Raw genomic sequence first — 16072 nt, 5'->3', positions numbered from 1 at the left:
TTTTAGTTTGTTGGCATAAAGTTGTATGTAGTATTCCTTTTAATTTTTTAAAATCTTATTGTAGTTTGTCTCCTTTCTTGTTTCTAATTCTGAAGTACTTTTGTATGTGCTTCCTCAAGTATGTTTATTGTACAATGAATATATTTTAAATTAAACTTGCATTTTAGCACATGGATGGTATTATGAAAAAATCTGGGAATGATTTAGCCTGCTCTTATGCCAAATGTGGTTCTTCTTGCCTGAAATGAATTATTCGAGATGTAAATTGGAAATGTGAACAGTTGATTATTGTTCTATAACTGTTGCTTCATCAGTGTTGTTTGTTTTTGAGAGCACATCTTAGTTAGACCTGACACACTCATTATCACATGCTTTCACACCACCTAACTTTCCTCGGTAGAACTTTCCCACCCACGATGCTACCATTTACTTTTCCATGAGAGTGTTAATTTCATAAGTAGTAATAGTGTTCTCTCTTATTTGATGCCATTGCTGTGAGACTGTGTGTTCTTCTCAACTATGTGTATGGTCTAGACGGAGGAATGTAGAAGCAGGCTTTAGGGTAGATTTCTGGTCTTTTGGGAAACTATCATATTTAATAAACCCATCAACAAGTATTTGAGTGATTCCCATGTGTCCAAGACTGCTGTAGGTGCTGTGGAAATGCAAAAGATTTCTCAGGCATTTAAAGTCCACGGTAACTTGGCTCTGATCACCCTTCCCAGACTGCCTTTCATGACACTGCCCTCATGCTCTCTTTGCTTTAGCACACCACCCACTTTCTGTTCTGAGCATACAGTGCACTCTGCTCCTTTATGGATTTTGAGAAGTTATTCCACTGCCCTAACTGGCTGTTCTCTTGTATACAGTTGTCCTACCTACCTTTCCTTTAAACAGAAGCTTAAATCCCTTCTCCTTTAGTGAACCATTCACAAGAACAAGTTGTCTCAGACTAATGTCTCCATTTTGGAAAGGTAATTAGATTTGTAGATCCAGGCAGTAACTCTAATAAGGTGTGTGACAGCTAGGTAATGAAACCTTTAGGACCAAAATGAAGAAGTATAAGCTAGATGATATTAAAAATAGGAAGATTTGTAACTGCTTAATGACTTACTATCAGTCTAGAGGGAAATTTTTTTTTAATTTTATTTTAATTTTTTGCTACTATGAACAATACTGCTCTAAGCATTTGTGTCAAGTTTGTGTGTGTGTGTGTGTGTGTGTGTGTGTGTGTGTTTATTTTTGAAAGAGAGAGAGAGAATGGGAGACACAGAATCCGAAGCAGGCTCCAGGCTCTGAGCTGTCAGCACAGAGCCCGACACGGAGCTTGAACTCACAGACTGCGAGATCATGACCTGAGCCGACGTCAGACACTTAACTGACTGAGCCATCCAGGCGTCCCTAGAGGGAAATTTCTAATGGCATGACATAGGGCTCTGTTTTTTATCTAGTCTTGTTCAGCATGTCCATTCATTCAGTAATTTACTTGCCTGATGTTCACTGAATACTATATGTTGGAAACTGTGCAGTATGCTGGGGATACAATGGTGAATGGTTCTTCCCTTAAGGATATTACAATCTAAGCATTTGAACAGAGGTATAGAAAACATATGCAAAGTTAAAAAAAAAAAACTTAGAAAGCCAATGCAATGGTAATATGGAGCTTATAGAAATAGTAATTACTTTGTGTAACAGAATCAGTATATAAGATCTCTAGGGACTGGAAGGTAGAATATATATTCAGCCCATCTTAAATTTCAAGATGAAATTTAATTGGGGTATAGATATAGCCTTATATTGTACTTGAGTCCCAAAACCAACAGTATGAGAAGAAGAAGGCATGACATATGGGCACAGCCTGAGCAAAAAAAGATGCAAAACTTTTAATCAGTAATCAAATCAATGTTAATAATCAGTAGAACGTGATTGCCGGAAAAATTGGGACTATGTTGATAGACATTTAGTATCTAGAATGAGAAACGATAGACCTTCTTTGTTCCAGGCAGACATATTTGAATTCCTTTGTACCTTTATAAAAACCACTCTTTAAGAGGAATTTGACGATCAGAAATTTGTATTCTAGTATTATGTGGTTCACAAACTTTAAAGAAATGTTCTCAAGGTAGTTTTCCAGGAATTTTTCTATGCTTGATACACATGAAAGAAAACATGAGTAAATTTGTCAGTCAACATTTCATACAATCTAAGGAAAACAGAATCAGAAGAAATCTTAAAATAGTTTTCTGTTATTTATTGAGTGTCTTCTGTGCTTTGAGGGTTTAAGTGTCCTGTGCTTTGGGGCTCCTCCTTATTATTAAGGGAAAGAAGAGAAATAATAGGTATTGAAGGTCTGTACCAGGTACTGTGAAGACTCATATGAAGAGCAACAAACACTAATAAGATATAGTTCTGTGTTTTCAAGGCATATGGAATCCAGTGGTGGAGGGAAAGGCAGTAAATAGATTATTACAACATGATGTCAACTCTAGATAGAGCCATGCTTCCAGAGTTAAGAAGACCACAACTCAGATAAGGGTATAGCCTTACCAGATATTAACTATTAAATATTCCTGGGCTTTTACTTGAGTTTTTCCTCTTCTAGAGGAATTTCGGGGTCTGTTTGTACGGGGAAGAGGGAGGGAGAGAGAGAGATATCTCTTTCTCTTCTTGTAAAGCTACTAATCCCATCAGATTTGGATCTCACCCTTATGACCTCACTGTTAACCTTAATTACTCCTAAAAGTCCAATCTCCACATACTGTCACTTTTGGGGTTAGGGCTTCAACATACAAATTTTACAGGGATACAATTCAGTCTGTAGCACCAGGTTATCTCCTTTCTGATTAACTCAAAGTCAGTGGATTTAGGACTTTAATTATATCCTCCAAATACCTTCACCTTATAAAGTAGCATAATCTCAGGACTGATATTCTATCATATTCACAAGGCCTGCTAACATGCAAAGGGAGGGGATTATACTAGGCAAGTATACGAGGAGGCAGGAATCTTGGGGGGCATCTTAGAATTCTGCCTACCACAAAGGTAATAGGGTAGAAAGCAGCAGCAGATTTAGATCAGGTATGAGGACTATTGTGAGTAGAATGATAGAAAGAACACACAACAACCTGGTGTGGTAGGAGCACTAAACTGGGACCTGTGTATTTGTCAGTTTCAACCAAACCAATGTATCTGAGAAAAAAAGGACTTTGGAAACTAAAAATTTATTTAACATGTAAAGTATTACTGATATTGAGGTTTGTTGGAGAGCTGATGGCAAGACTAGCTTAGGAATGATAGGTTTATGGGTAGAAGGTCGGTAGCAGTGAAGACCCCTGGGCTTTGGAGTTAGACAGACCTGGTTTTGAATTCTGATTCTGGCTCTTACTAGCTTCTCATGTGTAGAGTGAGAATGTATGAAGTTTATGGATTGTTATGAAGGTTAAATAGAATATTACATTTCAGATTTTTAGCCCAGTGCCTGCCACATAGTAAGCACTAAATAAATGTTTGTTCATTCAGTTATTTATGAAATATATACTATGTGCCAGACACTCATTTTGGCCCCCAGGGTTGTAAGAAATATTAATATTATTGTGCCTGAGCTAGATTTTATTTGACTTTGAATTTTTAGGCTAAAACAATTGAGTTTTAATCTGTATATAAATAGCTACGTTTATACATTCCATAGTATCAAGCAAAGAGTAACGTCTAATCATAGAATTTCAGAATTTGTGATCACTTGGTTTTACATATGGTCCTGGTTTTTCTGTGTAAAGAGCTCTAATTTGCCTGTAGTCATCCTTGTTATTATCATTTTTTAATGTTTATTTATTTATTTGGGGGGGGGAGAGAGAGAGAACATGCATGTGTGCATGAGAGTTGGAGAGGGACAGAGAGGATCCCCAGTAGGCTCTGTGCTCTCAGTGCAGAGCCTGACACGGGGCTTGATCTCACACACTGTGAAATCATGAGCCAAAATCAAGAGCTGGGTGCCACCCACGCATGCCCATTTTAGTTACCGAGACGCTAAAGAGTTGGAAGGTCTCCTGGACCCCATTTCATTGTTTTGATTTTTTATAGTACACTACTGAAAAGTGTTTTTGGAAGAGTATTCCCATGGCAGTGTTCCAAATGGATTAAGGAGGGCAGAGATCGGAAAGAGGGAGGGAGGCCTTTTTTTTTTAATGCTGAACTGGGGTGCCTATAGTGGGAATAATGAAAAGGACATAATGGAGATAAGAACATTGGGGAAGAATCAATAGATTTAGATACCGAATAGAGAGGTGAGGCAGCAGAAAAGCAAGTACTAGTGTAATGTGATTTCACTGCCAGTTAACACTTCCAGAGCTCTGTGGTGATTCATGACCATCATGGTGTCTAGATTTCTTTGACTAGAATTCTAAAAAGAAGAAGTTTTGAAATTGTATTGAGTGTGGAAAAAATTATAGGTCACAGCCTTACCAGTCACCAGAAATGCACTTTATCATCAATGGAAGGTGTTATAAACATGATTAGAAGCACGTATATGCTAACTGTCTTTAGGTGTATTACATAATGATAGGAATTCTGTAGACAATCAACCTTTAGCTGTTAGCCTAGGATATCTAAAACATTTGTGTCTGTAGAGATGAAGAAAAGTGGTTAGGTAGGTATAGCTGCATTAGATAGCACTAATCTTTTAAGTTACAAGTTTGTAGATTGTAATATTTCTAGTTGTCTCTAAGGGAATATAATCGTAGGTATGCATCAGAGCCTCTGTAATTGCAGTGTAAACATGAACTGGTTTATCTCTGTTAGTCTGTGAGAAGTAAGTGGAGTGCTGGATGGACCCTGTTGCTGGTTGGAGCAAAGTCTTCAGTCTCTGTATCCTGTTTGTCCTCTTTCACTCGGAAGATTGTTGGCAGGTTGCAACACGCATAACGATGTATGTGAGATCAAGCTCTGGATATAGCTCTATAAGGCAAGCAAGCATTCTGGAGACTGTTTGGGCAGATAAACTGCAATGACTACTGACCAAATGACAGGGTTACCTTTGGTACAAAGGAGAGAGTGGAATTGAGAAGAACAAGAGTAGAAACTGAAAAACCAGTCAGGAGGGTATTAGCTAGATGAAGGTTGATGGTGACAGAGGACTTGGAGAAAGATGAACAGAGTTGAAATGGCTTTAATCAAGTCCTTGTTGGCTAAATCTGTAGATGCCATCTAAGCCTTAGGTTACTTGATGTTATGATAGTGATCAGTCTTCCCTGAGGTGTTCTGTTCCTTTGACTGTTGTAACACCAACTCTCCCAGCTGTCCTATTTATCTAGATATTCTGGGTCAGAATTTTTTGCAGCTTTTTATTTATTTTTTCGAATCCCTTAAATATTGATGTTCCTCGGGATTCTGTTCTAGGCTCTGTTCTCTTTCATTCTCACAGTCTTCCAGAATGATCTCATTCACTCTCATAGCGTTAATAACCATCTGTGTGCTAATGATTGCCACATTTTTGTCTCTGGCCAAGATCTGTCTCCTAAGCTCCAGATCCTTATATTCAAGTAATATTCAACACCTCCTCTTGGATATTGCACAGGCACCTCAAAGAAAGTAGAATTTCTTTCAAACTGCTCATTCTGTATTCCCCATCTCAATAAATAACATCACCATTTCCTGATTCCCCAAGCCGTATACCAGCTATCATTTTTTTTACTTTTTCCTTTGCGGTATAATCTATATACAATAAAATGCAGAGAATTTAAGTGTACAGTCTGATGAGTTTTGACAAATATACACACCCACGTTGTCATCATTCAGTCATGTTATAGAGTATATTTTCTTGTCCAGAAAGTTCCTTTATACCCCTTTGCCAATCGTTCTTACACATTCACTCCCACCACTGGCTGAGTTAAACCCTTTTCTTATTGCCTCTTCATTATTAGCTTTTCCTGTTCTTAAACTTCTTTTAAATGGAATCATATGGTGTACTCTTTGGTTTCTGACTTTTTTTATTCAACATACAATTCCTGAAATTTATCCATATTGTTGTATAGATCAGCAGTTTATTTTATTGCTGAGTGGTATTTCTGTGCATATACCACAATTTACTTATGCATTATCTTGTTGATGAACATTTGAGTTGTTTCTACTTTTTGGCTGTTCTGAATAAAGCTGCTAAGAAATATCCTTACAAAAGTCTTACAATGTTGGGATGCCTGGGTTGCTCAGTCGGTTGGGCATCCAACTTCGGCTTAGGTCATGATCTCGTGGTCCTTGAGTTAAAACCCGTCAGGCCTGTGCTGACAGCTCCGAGCCTGGTGCCTGCTTCTGATTCTGTGTCTCCCTCTCTGCCACTCCCCCTGCTCACTCACTCACTCACACACTTTTTCTCTCAAAAATAAATAAACATTAAAAAAATTTAAAAAAGAAAACAAACGTCTTACAGTGTATCTGGGAGTGGGGTTACCTTCTCATATACTAGGTGTGTATTTAATTGATTAGAAATTGCCAGTTCTCCAAGGTAGTTATACAGTTTTACAGTCCTACTAGAAATGCTTGAAACTCCCAGCTTTTCTACTCCTTGCCATCATTTGGTATCATCAGTTTTGTAAATTCTAGCCATTGTAGTGGGCTTCTACTGGCATATCAGTTTTTTATTTAAATTTTATTTTAATTTAGAGAGAGAGTGCAAACAGAAGGGGGAGAGAGAGAGAGAGAGAATATCCCAAGCAGGTCCCATGCTCAGTGCAGAGCCTGATGTGGCGCTCGATCCCATGACCTGGGTACATGACCTGAGCCAAAATCAAGAGTCAGATGCCCAACCAACTGAGCCACCCAGGCACCCCGATTTTAATTTTAATTTTTAATTCCATGATGACTAGTGAAACACCATTTCATGTTTATTGGCCATTCTTACACCCTTTGTGAAGTGTTTGTTCAAATATTTTGATAATATTTATTGGGTTGTTTGTTTTTTTTATTGTTGATTTGTAGGAATTTTTTGTGTATTATGGATACAAGTCCTTGGTCAGATAGATCTCTATATCTGTATGTTTGTATCTATATCTATGTCTATATCTATGTATCTATCTATAGAACATTTTTTTTGCTACTCTGTGTCTTGATTTTTCATTTTCTCAACAACGCCTGGTAAAGAGTAGAAGTTTCAAATTTTGCTAAAATATATTAGGTTTTTATTTTATGGATAGTGCCTTTTGTTTCCTGTTTAGGAAATCTTTGCCTAAACCAAGGTCATGAATATATTTTTCTACATGTTATTCTAGAATCTTTATAGTTCGAGGTTTTACATTTAGTCTTTGCTCTATATCAATTTCACTTTTGTGTATGATGTGAGGTAGAGATTGAGGTTTAGTTTTTCTGTGTCGCTATCCAATTATTTCAGTGTCATTTGTTGACAAAGCTTGTCTTTCCCTAATCAAAAAGTAAATTGATAAAAATGCTGGGGCACCTGGGTGGCTCAGTCGGTTGAGCCTCCGACTTCAGCTCAGGTCATGATCTCACAGCTTGTGAATTCGAGCCCCGCGTCAGACTCTGTGCTGACAGCTAGGAGCCTGGAGCCTGCTTCAGATTCTGTGCCTCCCTCTCTCTCTGCCCCAACCCACTCGCATTCTGTCTCTATCTCTCTCAAAAATAAATAAACATTAAAAAATTAAAAAATAAATAAAAATGCTGATCATCATCTAAAAAAAAGTAAATTGATTTTATATAATGGGTCAATTTCTGTAATCTGAATTCTAGTTCATTGATCTGTTTGTTTAGACTTCTACAATACTACTGCTTTATAAACTAGAGCTTTGTGAGAGGTCATAAAATCTGGTAGTGTAAGCTCCAACTTTGTTTCTTTTTCCAACACTTTCTTGACTGTCCTAGGATTTTTATATTTCTGGATCAATTTTAAAATCACCTTGTCAGTTGAAAAAAAAAAAGACTGCAAGGCTTTGGTTGGGATTGCATTGACTCTATAGATTAATTTAGGGGAGACTAACAATACTGAGTCTTGTAACCCGTGTGATTGTTATATGTCTCCATTAGTTAGGTGTTTTTCTCAGGAGTGTTTTACAGTTTTCAGTGCATGGGTCTTTCACATCTTCCATTAGACTTACCTAGTTATTTGTTGATAATGATATTAAAAATACCATTAAATTTTTGTATATTAACCTGGAATCTTGCAATCTTGCTAAAATTATGTTTAATTATAGATTCTTTGGCTTTTTATATGTGTACAATTATTGCATCCATGAAGAGACGTTTTTGCTTCTTCCTTTCCTATATTTATGATTTTTTACATTGCCTTATTGCAATGGTTTGGACCTTGATTACAGTGTTGAATTAGAGTGGTGAAAAGCGGGTATCTCTCCTTGGTCCTGTTCTTAAGTATAACATTAGCTTAGATGTTTTTTGTGTAAGTTCCATTTTTGCATTAGCTGTAGATTTTTTAAATAAATTCTTCACCAGAGAAAACTCTCTTTTTTCCTTAGTTTGTTGAAGGTTTTTTTTGTTTTTAATCATTAACAGGTATTGAATTGTATCAAGTGCTTTTTGGGGGGCATCTTCTGAGATAGCCATATGATTTTTCTTCATTATTTTTGCCACTGTTGGTTTTCAAATGGTAAACTAACCTTGTACTCTTCAGATAAACCTATACAATCAAGATGTGTCTTACCCTTTTCATACATTGCTAGAGTGGATTTGCTAACTTTTTGTTAATGATTTTTTTCAGTTATGTTCATGTGTGAGTTTTGTCTGTAATTTTCTCTTCTTGTCATCTTCTTGTCATGTTTTGGTATGAGGGTTATACTGGCCTCATAAAATAAATTGAAAAGTGTTTCTTCTTCTTTGAAAGATTTTGTTAAAACCAGTATAGCACGGGTGGGGGGGGCGTTGGTGCCTGGGTAGCTCAGTCGGGTAAGCATCCGACTCTTGGTTTTGGCTCAAGTCATGATCTCATGGTTCATGAATTCAAGCCCCACATTGGGCTCAGCACTGCCTGTGGAGCCTGCTTGGGATTCGCTCTCTCTCCCGCTCTCTCTGTCTCCAAAAAACAAAGCAAAGCAAAGCAAAACAAAAAACAAAACAAAACAAAACCCATTGTATAACCCCAGTGAAGCCATCTGAACCTAGAGCTTTCTACTTGAGAGTGGTTTTAATTACAAGCTTAGTTTCTTTAATTGATAATGGCAATTCAGTTTTTCTAATTTATTTGTTTTGTAAACTTGTGATTTTTTTAAAGCAATTTGACTACGTCATCTAAGTTTTCGTATTTATTGGCATTTGCTCATAATTTCCATTAATTCTCCTTTGAATGTCTATAAGATCTAGTGATGTCTTTGCTGGTATTCTTGATGTTGGTAATTTGTTTTCAGGCATCATTTTTTATTACTCCTTCTTTCTCACTTTTCACGTCTACACTATACCTCCTGTTACTATTTTAATTTAGAAAGATGCCTAAACTTTTCCTAGGAAGGCTGTAATAACCACACACTAGCCTTCCTGTTTCCAGCCTTGTTTCTGTGTCCCATTTACCTTATTACAGGAAGAAAGATCTTTCTAAAGTGCAAATGTAGTTAAATCTTTTCCAGCTTAAAACTTTGTTTCCCACTACCCTCAGAAAAATAATCGGCGCTCTTTCATATGGAATGCAAAGCCATCAACGATAATGTCTGTGTCTCTCAATAGATTCCTGTCTTTTCTTATATTTCCTTTGCCCTTTGTGTCTCTTCATGCAGGCCAAGGGAACTATGCTGCCTTTCTAGGTGTTCTAATTGGTCCTTCTTCACCTTAAAATGGAATGCAGCATTTCAGATGTGATATGATCAACACTAAGTAAACAAAAATGGTCTCCTAACTTCTCCTTTACTGAAATGATTGTTAATATTTTGGTTGTTGTGGTCTCGGTATTTATTATTTATTTGTTATAATGCCTTTCATTCAGTAGATTTTTACATTCACAACACTATCTAACCCCAAAACATTATTTTAAAGCCCAGTTTCAATCTTACTGTTGTCTCAAAGCATATTAATAGGGATGCGTTTATTTGCTCTAACTAGAATACCTATCAGATAGTTACTTAGTCCCTCCTCCTCATACCTGTGATAATTTATTTCAGCTTGGCAGTATTAGTGTTGGTATTGACCTGTCACCAGATGACCAGATGATATGTATTTCGGTCTTTATAGTATTATTTCATAGTTTGCAAAATCAAGATGCATTCCTCTGAAACTGGCTAGCTGGTTTGGAAGTAAAGCAGTTGTTTCTTTTCTTGTCAGTCCTTCATCTCCTCACCCCCAGGGGAATCAGGATGCCCCACATTATGTTTAAAAGCCTAAACACATCAAACTTTTGTTCTTCTGTTGGATTTGAAAGGGGGGACATTATTAGCTCTGTCTTGATGTAGCAGGGGCTCTGAAAGTCTATTTGGATAACACTGAAGATTGGAGGAAATGTGACTCTGTCTGTGTGTTTTAAGCCCCTAAGGTAAGATCAGAAAGCGTCTGGGGCAGTGAGAGCCAAATAGTTGAAGTCATACATTAATTATGGTCATGAATCATTTTTATTTTTAAAGTCTTTACCATTTGACAAGGTTGTTTGCATAGTACCAGTGAGTTTCAGGCAGCGTTTTCCCCCTTTTAAAGTAACAGGCTATTTTGTTGATTTCTGCTCTGAATTGATAATGCCTATTATTATCAGAATTCTGATAACATTTTTAGTAAAAATTGCACATTTCCTTACCTAAGTGAGTGGTCTTTATTTGATTTTTGTTTTGAATATAATATTAAAAAATTTTAAATACAGAAAACTATCACCTTAATCTCTCAATCCACCACTGATATCAGTAAAAATAATCACATTTTAAGGACTGAGCTTTTATATTCAGGAGTTAGTTGCTGTTCAGTTCGCAAATATATACTGAGTGCCTCCTTTGTGCCACATCCTGTGCTAAGCACTGGGAATGTATTTGAAAATGAGAGGTCCCCCCCCCCCCCCCGCTCCCCGAAAGATCTAATAAGGAAATAAACAGTTGCTATAAAATATAGTTCTGTAATCTTTGTTAGTGGTATTTATATACATGATGCTGCAGATTTCTATAGAAAGGAGTGCCTGTACCTGTCTGGAATAGTTCAGAAAGGTCTTTGAAGAAGAGGTTGTGTTCGAGCTGCCTCTTTAATGGACTCAAGACTGTCCTTATCTGTTAAGAGGTAGGGAAGACTTACAGGCGGATAGATCAGCTCACTCAAAGTTACAAACAAGAAATGGTATGGTGTGTTTAGGGAATTGTCGGTGGTTTGGTTTTGTTGGAACTGAGCTCGCAAGGTAAGGAATATCAGGAAATAATGCTGCAGATGTTTGCTGGGACCGCATTACAAAGGGCCTTTCCTTGCTTTTAAATTTCTTTAGAGCAAACTTTGTAAGAGAGTATTACTATCAAAAGAGTGTATACACATACACTCCCAGAGCAAGAGGCAATAGGATGGAATATAACCTCTATTGGAGGAGCTTTGAGGAAGTTGCTTGTATAACCGATCTTATTAGCAACCTAGCACTAATAAGAGTTGCTCCTTTAGATGACCTAAGAAATCCTCAATAACTGTCAGGCAGTTTCTGAAAGTGCAAAATATGTCATGAATATTTTTAGTGCATAGTGTCATCATCATCATAATGTTGGCAGAGGTATTGATGCCATCAAATCCCTAATGAAATTAACCTTGTATATAGGATATCTTTCAGATTGGGATTGTTGAGTAATTTTTAAAAACTGAGGTAAAACTTGCATACAGTAAAATGTGTAGATCTTAAGTTTAAATTCCATGTATAACTGTGTACCCTCATCCCAGTAAAGATATATAGGATATTTCCATCACCTCAGAAAGTTACTTTGCCCCACCCCCACCCCCGTTCTCTACCAGTCAATTCCACCCCACATGGACAACCAGCGACTCTTGATTTCTGTCACTATGGATTGCTTTTACCTGTTCTTGAACTATGTATAAATGGAGTCATACAGTATACTTTTTGTTACTGGCTTTTTCACTCAACATCATTGTTGACATTCTTTCATATTGTTGTGTATATATCAATGGTGTGTTCCTTTTTATTGATGAGTGGAATTTCATGATTATACCTCAATTTGTTAATTGATTCTCCTGTTTGATGGACATTTGCATTGTTTTCTATGAATATTCTTATACAAATCATTGTGTAGACATACGTTTTTATATTTCTTGAGTAAATGCTTAGGAGTAGAAATACTGGGCCATAGGTTAGATGGCTGTTAAACTTTATTAGAAACTATTTTCCAAATGATAGTACTCTTTTACACTTTGCCAGCAATGGATGCAAGTTCCAGTTGCTCCACATCCTTGTTAGTAATAGATGTTGTCATTTAAATTTTTTTTAGCGTTTATTTATTTTTGAGAAAGATACAAAGAGCATGAGTGGGGAAGGGGCAGAGAGAGAGGGAGACACAGAATCCCAAGCAGGCTCCAGGCTATGGGCTGTCAGCACAGAGCCCAGTGCAGGGTGAGATCATGACCTGAGCTGAAGTTGGACACCTAACCGACTGAGCCACCCAGGCGCCCCAATGTTCATTTTAATTTTAGCTATTCTAATAGATGTGGAATGTATCTCGTTGTGATTTTAATTTGCATTTTTATGATGACTAAGATGTTGAATACCTTTTCTTGTACTTTTTGGCCACTCTTGTATCACCTTTTGTGAAGCATTTTACTTTTTTGCCCATTTTTAACTGGATTGTCTCTTTGTGACTGATTTATAAGAGTTTTTTATGTACTCCAGACGCAGTCCTTGGTCAGATAGATGTTTTGCAAGTATTTTCTCTCACTCTGTGGACTGCTTATCATTTCTTAATGGCATCTTTAGACAAACAGACATTTTTTATTATTGTGAAGTCCAATTTATCTATTTTTAATTTTATGGTTAGTGCTTTTCATGCCTTATCTATGAAATCTTTACCTCTTCTAAGGTTGTAAGAGATTCTCTATGTTTCTTCTACAAGTTTTATGATTTTAGTTTTTATGTTTACTATGCTCTCCTTGAATTAATCTTTTGAATGTGCTGTGAGGTAGGGAATGAAATTAATTTTTCCCCCTATGTTTGTCCAATGTTCCAGCACCATTTGCTTTAAAAAATTTCTTTTCTCCGTTGATTTGCCTGGATTCCTTTGTCTAAAATCAATTGGCCATATATGTGTAGCTCTATATCTTTATATATAATCTTTATGCTGTTCCATTGATCTATTTTTTGATCCTTATGCTGGTAGCATATTGTTTTGATTATATAGTTTTATTTTTTTAAGTTTATCTTGGTTTATCTCTTCTAGATTCTTTGTTTTTCTGTATAGATTATGGTATCAATACGCTTCTTAATTTCTTCCAAAGAACCAAAGCCTGTTGAGATTGTGATTGTGATTGTGAAACTATTGACCCATAAATAGAAATATCACTGAATTTTTTTGTATGTTGACCTTGTATCCTGTGACCTTATTAGTTCTAGTAGTTGTTTTGTAGATTTCTAATGATTCTCTATATGAAAATCATGTCATCTAAAAATACAGTTTGACCATTTTTAATATGTATGTGTATAAGAAATATATAAGCTATATTTGAAGACCAAGAGACAAAGAAAAACACAAACCCATAATGGAAGCAAAAAAGAAAAATAGTTTCTGATTTTTTTCAATGTTCCTTGTTTCAAAGTGGCTGCTGCTTTAAATTAGTCTTTTTAACTGGGATTATTGTTAATTCTTTTTTTCTTTGTGGATACCCATAAGTAATATTCAGGTTTGTCATCATTGATGTTCTCCTGGTGACTTTAGCAATCCACTTAATTTCCTTGGGCGTCAGTTTTCACATTTTTAACATGATGGGATTCAACCAGATTATTTTCTCTCTAAGGTGTCTTCCAGATTCCTGTGAGTTCACCATTTTAACTCTCAATATATCAGAGGCAGGCAGGCATAGAAAGGGTGTTTTTTTTTTTTTTTAAGTTTCTTTACTTATTGTATTATTCCTCCGTGTGCATGCAAGTGGGGAAGGGACAGGGAGAGAGGGGGAGAGAGAAGGAGAGGGAGAATCCCAAGTGGGCTCCATGCTGACAGCACAGACTTGGGGCTTGATCTCCTGAACCATGAGATCATGACCTGAGCTGAAATTAAGAGTTGGATGTTTAACTGACTGAGCCACCTAGATGCCCTGAAAGGGTGTTTTAAGGGCACATTGTAATTCCTGTTATTTCATTACAGGTATGCTAGGGAATTATGAAATGATCAGTTTGAGTTCATTACTAATTCTGTTTATCCTGGAAGGTTTGTCCTCATTTTGTTCCATTAATGTCTCTTGTTTGTTCCATTTATGTCTCTGTGTTGAGAGTTTATAGTTAACTCACTTGAATTTTTCTCTAACTTTTATTTCTAGGCTTCACAGAGCCCAGTGTGCGATTAAACAGACTCAGGTAACTGTTCAGAAAATTGGAAAGGAAATTGAAGAAAAGCTAAGACTCACATCTACAAGCAATGAGTTGGTAGGTTTTTATATATATTTATTGTTTAGACTCCTTGATTGCTAAATGTGATCATCATATTCTTCTTGTGTTAATTAATTTTTTTCCAAAAAGCTTTATTTAGGTATTTTTTCTTTTAATGTTTCACTGAGACTTATGTTGGCATTTAAATATTGGAAAACACTTTCCCATCTCTTAATGGAACATGCAAAAAAAAAAAGGACCTGCCTTTTCTGCTAGATGAAACTTTAGATGACATACAATTACTTAGAAAATAATTAAAAGCTATTTTATTAATGTCTTACTAATGTGAACTCTAGACACAGACTATAGTGAATGGGAAATAGCTGCCAAAAGAAAAAACAAAAACCTTTAGGGACTAATCTCTGCTTAAAAGATGAACTTAAAATTATTTGGAGTAAACTTAATAGGCTGGTTTATGGACAGTGTTCTCTTTGGGGAAAGATTCCTTTGACGAGGCATTTCCAAAGAAATAGAAATTCCAACCCAAATGGACAGATTCAAGATATTAGTGTAATTTGGGGTTGCTCTAGACTCTTTTCTAAATTAATTATTTTTAAAAATACTAATTTTTGAATAAAGATTCTCTCTTTGAGCAGAATAGTGGGTATAACTAATAAATTGAACTTTTCTCGAAATGAAACCCCATGGCTATGGACAGCTTTTGATGATATCTGTGCTCAAATTAAGTCCTAACTAAAACACTTTGAGTTGTTTTTTTGTTTTGTTTTGTTTTTACTAACTCATTTTCACAGAGAGGCAGTATCTTCCAGTTGTCATTTATAGCGTATCAACTTAGGAAAAGACCTTTTTATCTCCAAACAAAAGTTCCATATCATCTTGAAGATTTGCCCAAGATAATAGTTTAATAGATGAACTATAGAAAAGCGATGCAATTAACCACTTACATGGACCTCCTCTCTCATGGACTTTGAAGTTAATGGATGATACTGTATTTAAACTATACGAAATTGCTGATTTTGACCTATAAATGGCAGTTTCATGTAATTCAACCTAATATATAAAATGACTAGTGCTGTACCTGGCACATAGCAGGCACACAAAATATGGCAGCTGCAATAACTATAGTAGTAATATTTATTCATATGACTTTTCTTGCCTATGGAAAATCTTCCATTTTGGAGAAGCTGTTAAACCACGTCTTGTTTTAACTTAGGCTCAGTCAAGGAAGAAATTCCAGACCACAAACATATTGGAAAAGGAGAAAAAAACAGATAATTTTAATCCTTTCTGTAGTGTACAGAAATGCCACATTTTTAGAACCTTTGTCTGAGGAGAAATTGCTAGGGTTTTTTTCTTTCTTTCTTTATTTTCGTCTCCCCAAGGCAAGACTGGGAAATTACTTATTCCATTAAATGACAGCATATGTTTTGTCTCAGTATGAAAAAATGTATGTTTAATCCTATTTTTCTAAAATATAAGTGGTGACACATAGAGCAAGGTGATAGAATGTGTGAGTTTAAAGAGGTCAGGTTCAGAGGTTCACTTTGTGTTTTTACGCTGCCTGGTCAACATAGA

General features: G+C 36.1%; 1 protein-coding gene across 2 annotated transcripts in view; it reads left to right on the top strand.

Annotated features, from left to right (window-relative positions):
• The window catches only part of UVRAG (UV radiation resistance associated), a 295530-nt gene that overhangs the window by 116822 nt on the left and 162636 nt on the right, over positions 1–16072 (top strand). For both annotated transcript variants that reach the window (XM_047071234.1, XM_047071233.1), the window contains exon 7: positions 14428–14533. In XM_047071234.1, coding sequence (XP_046927190.1) covers positions 14428–14533 — 106 coding nt within the window. The remainder of the gene's footprint in view (positions 1–14427; positions 14534–16072) is intronic.

Source organism: Lynx rufus, unplaced genomic scaffold (assembly GCF_022079265.1).
Source record: "Lynx rufus isolate CCGP_SWC_20201006 ecotype Redwood Valley unplaced genomic scaffold, mLynRuf1.p SCAF_9, whole genome shotgun sequence".
NCBI lineage: Eukaryota > Metazoa > Chordata > Mammalia > Carnivora > Felidae > Lynx > Lynx rufus.
This window is presented reverse-complemented; position numbering and strand designations above follow the sequence as displayed.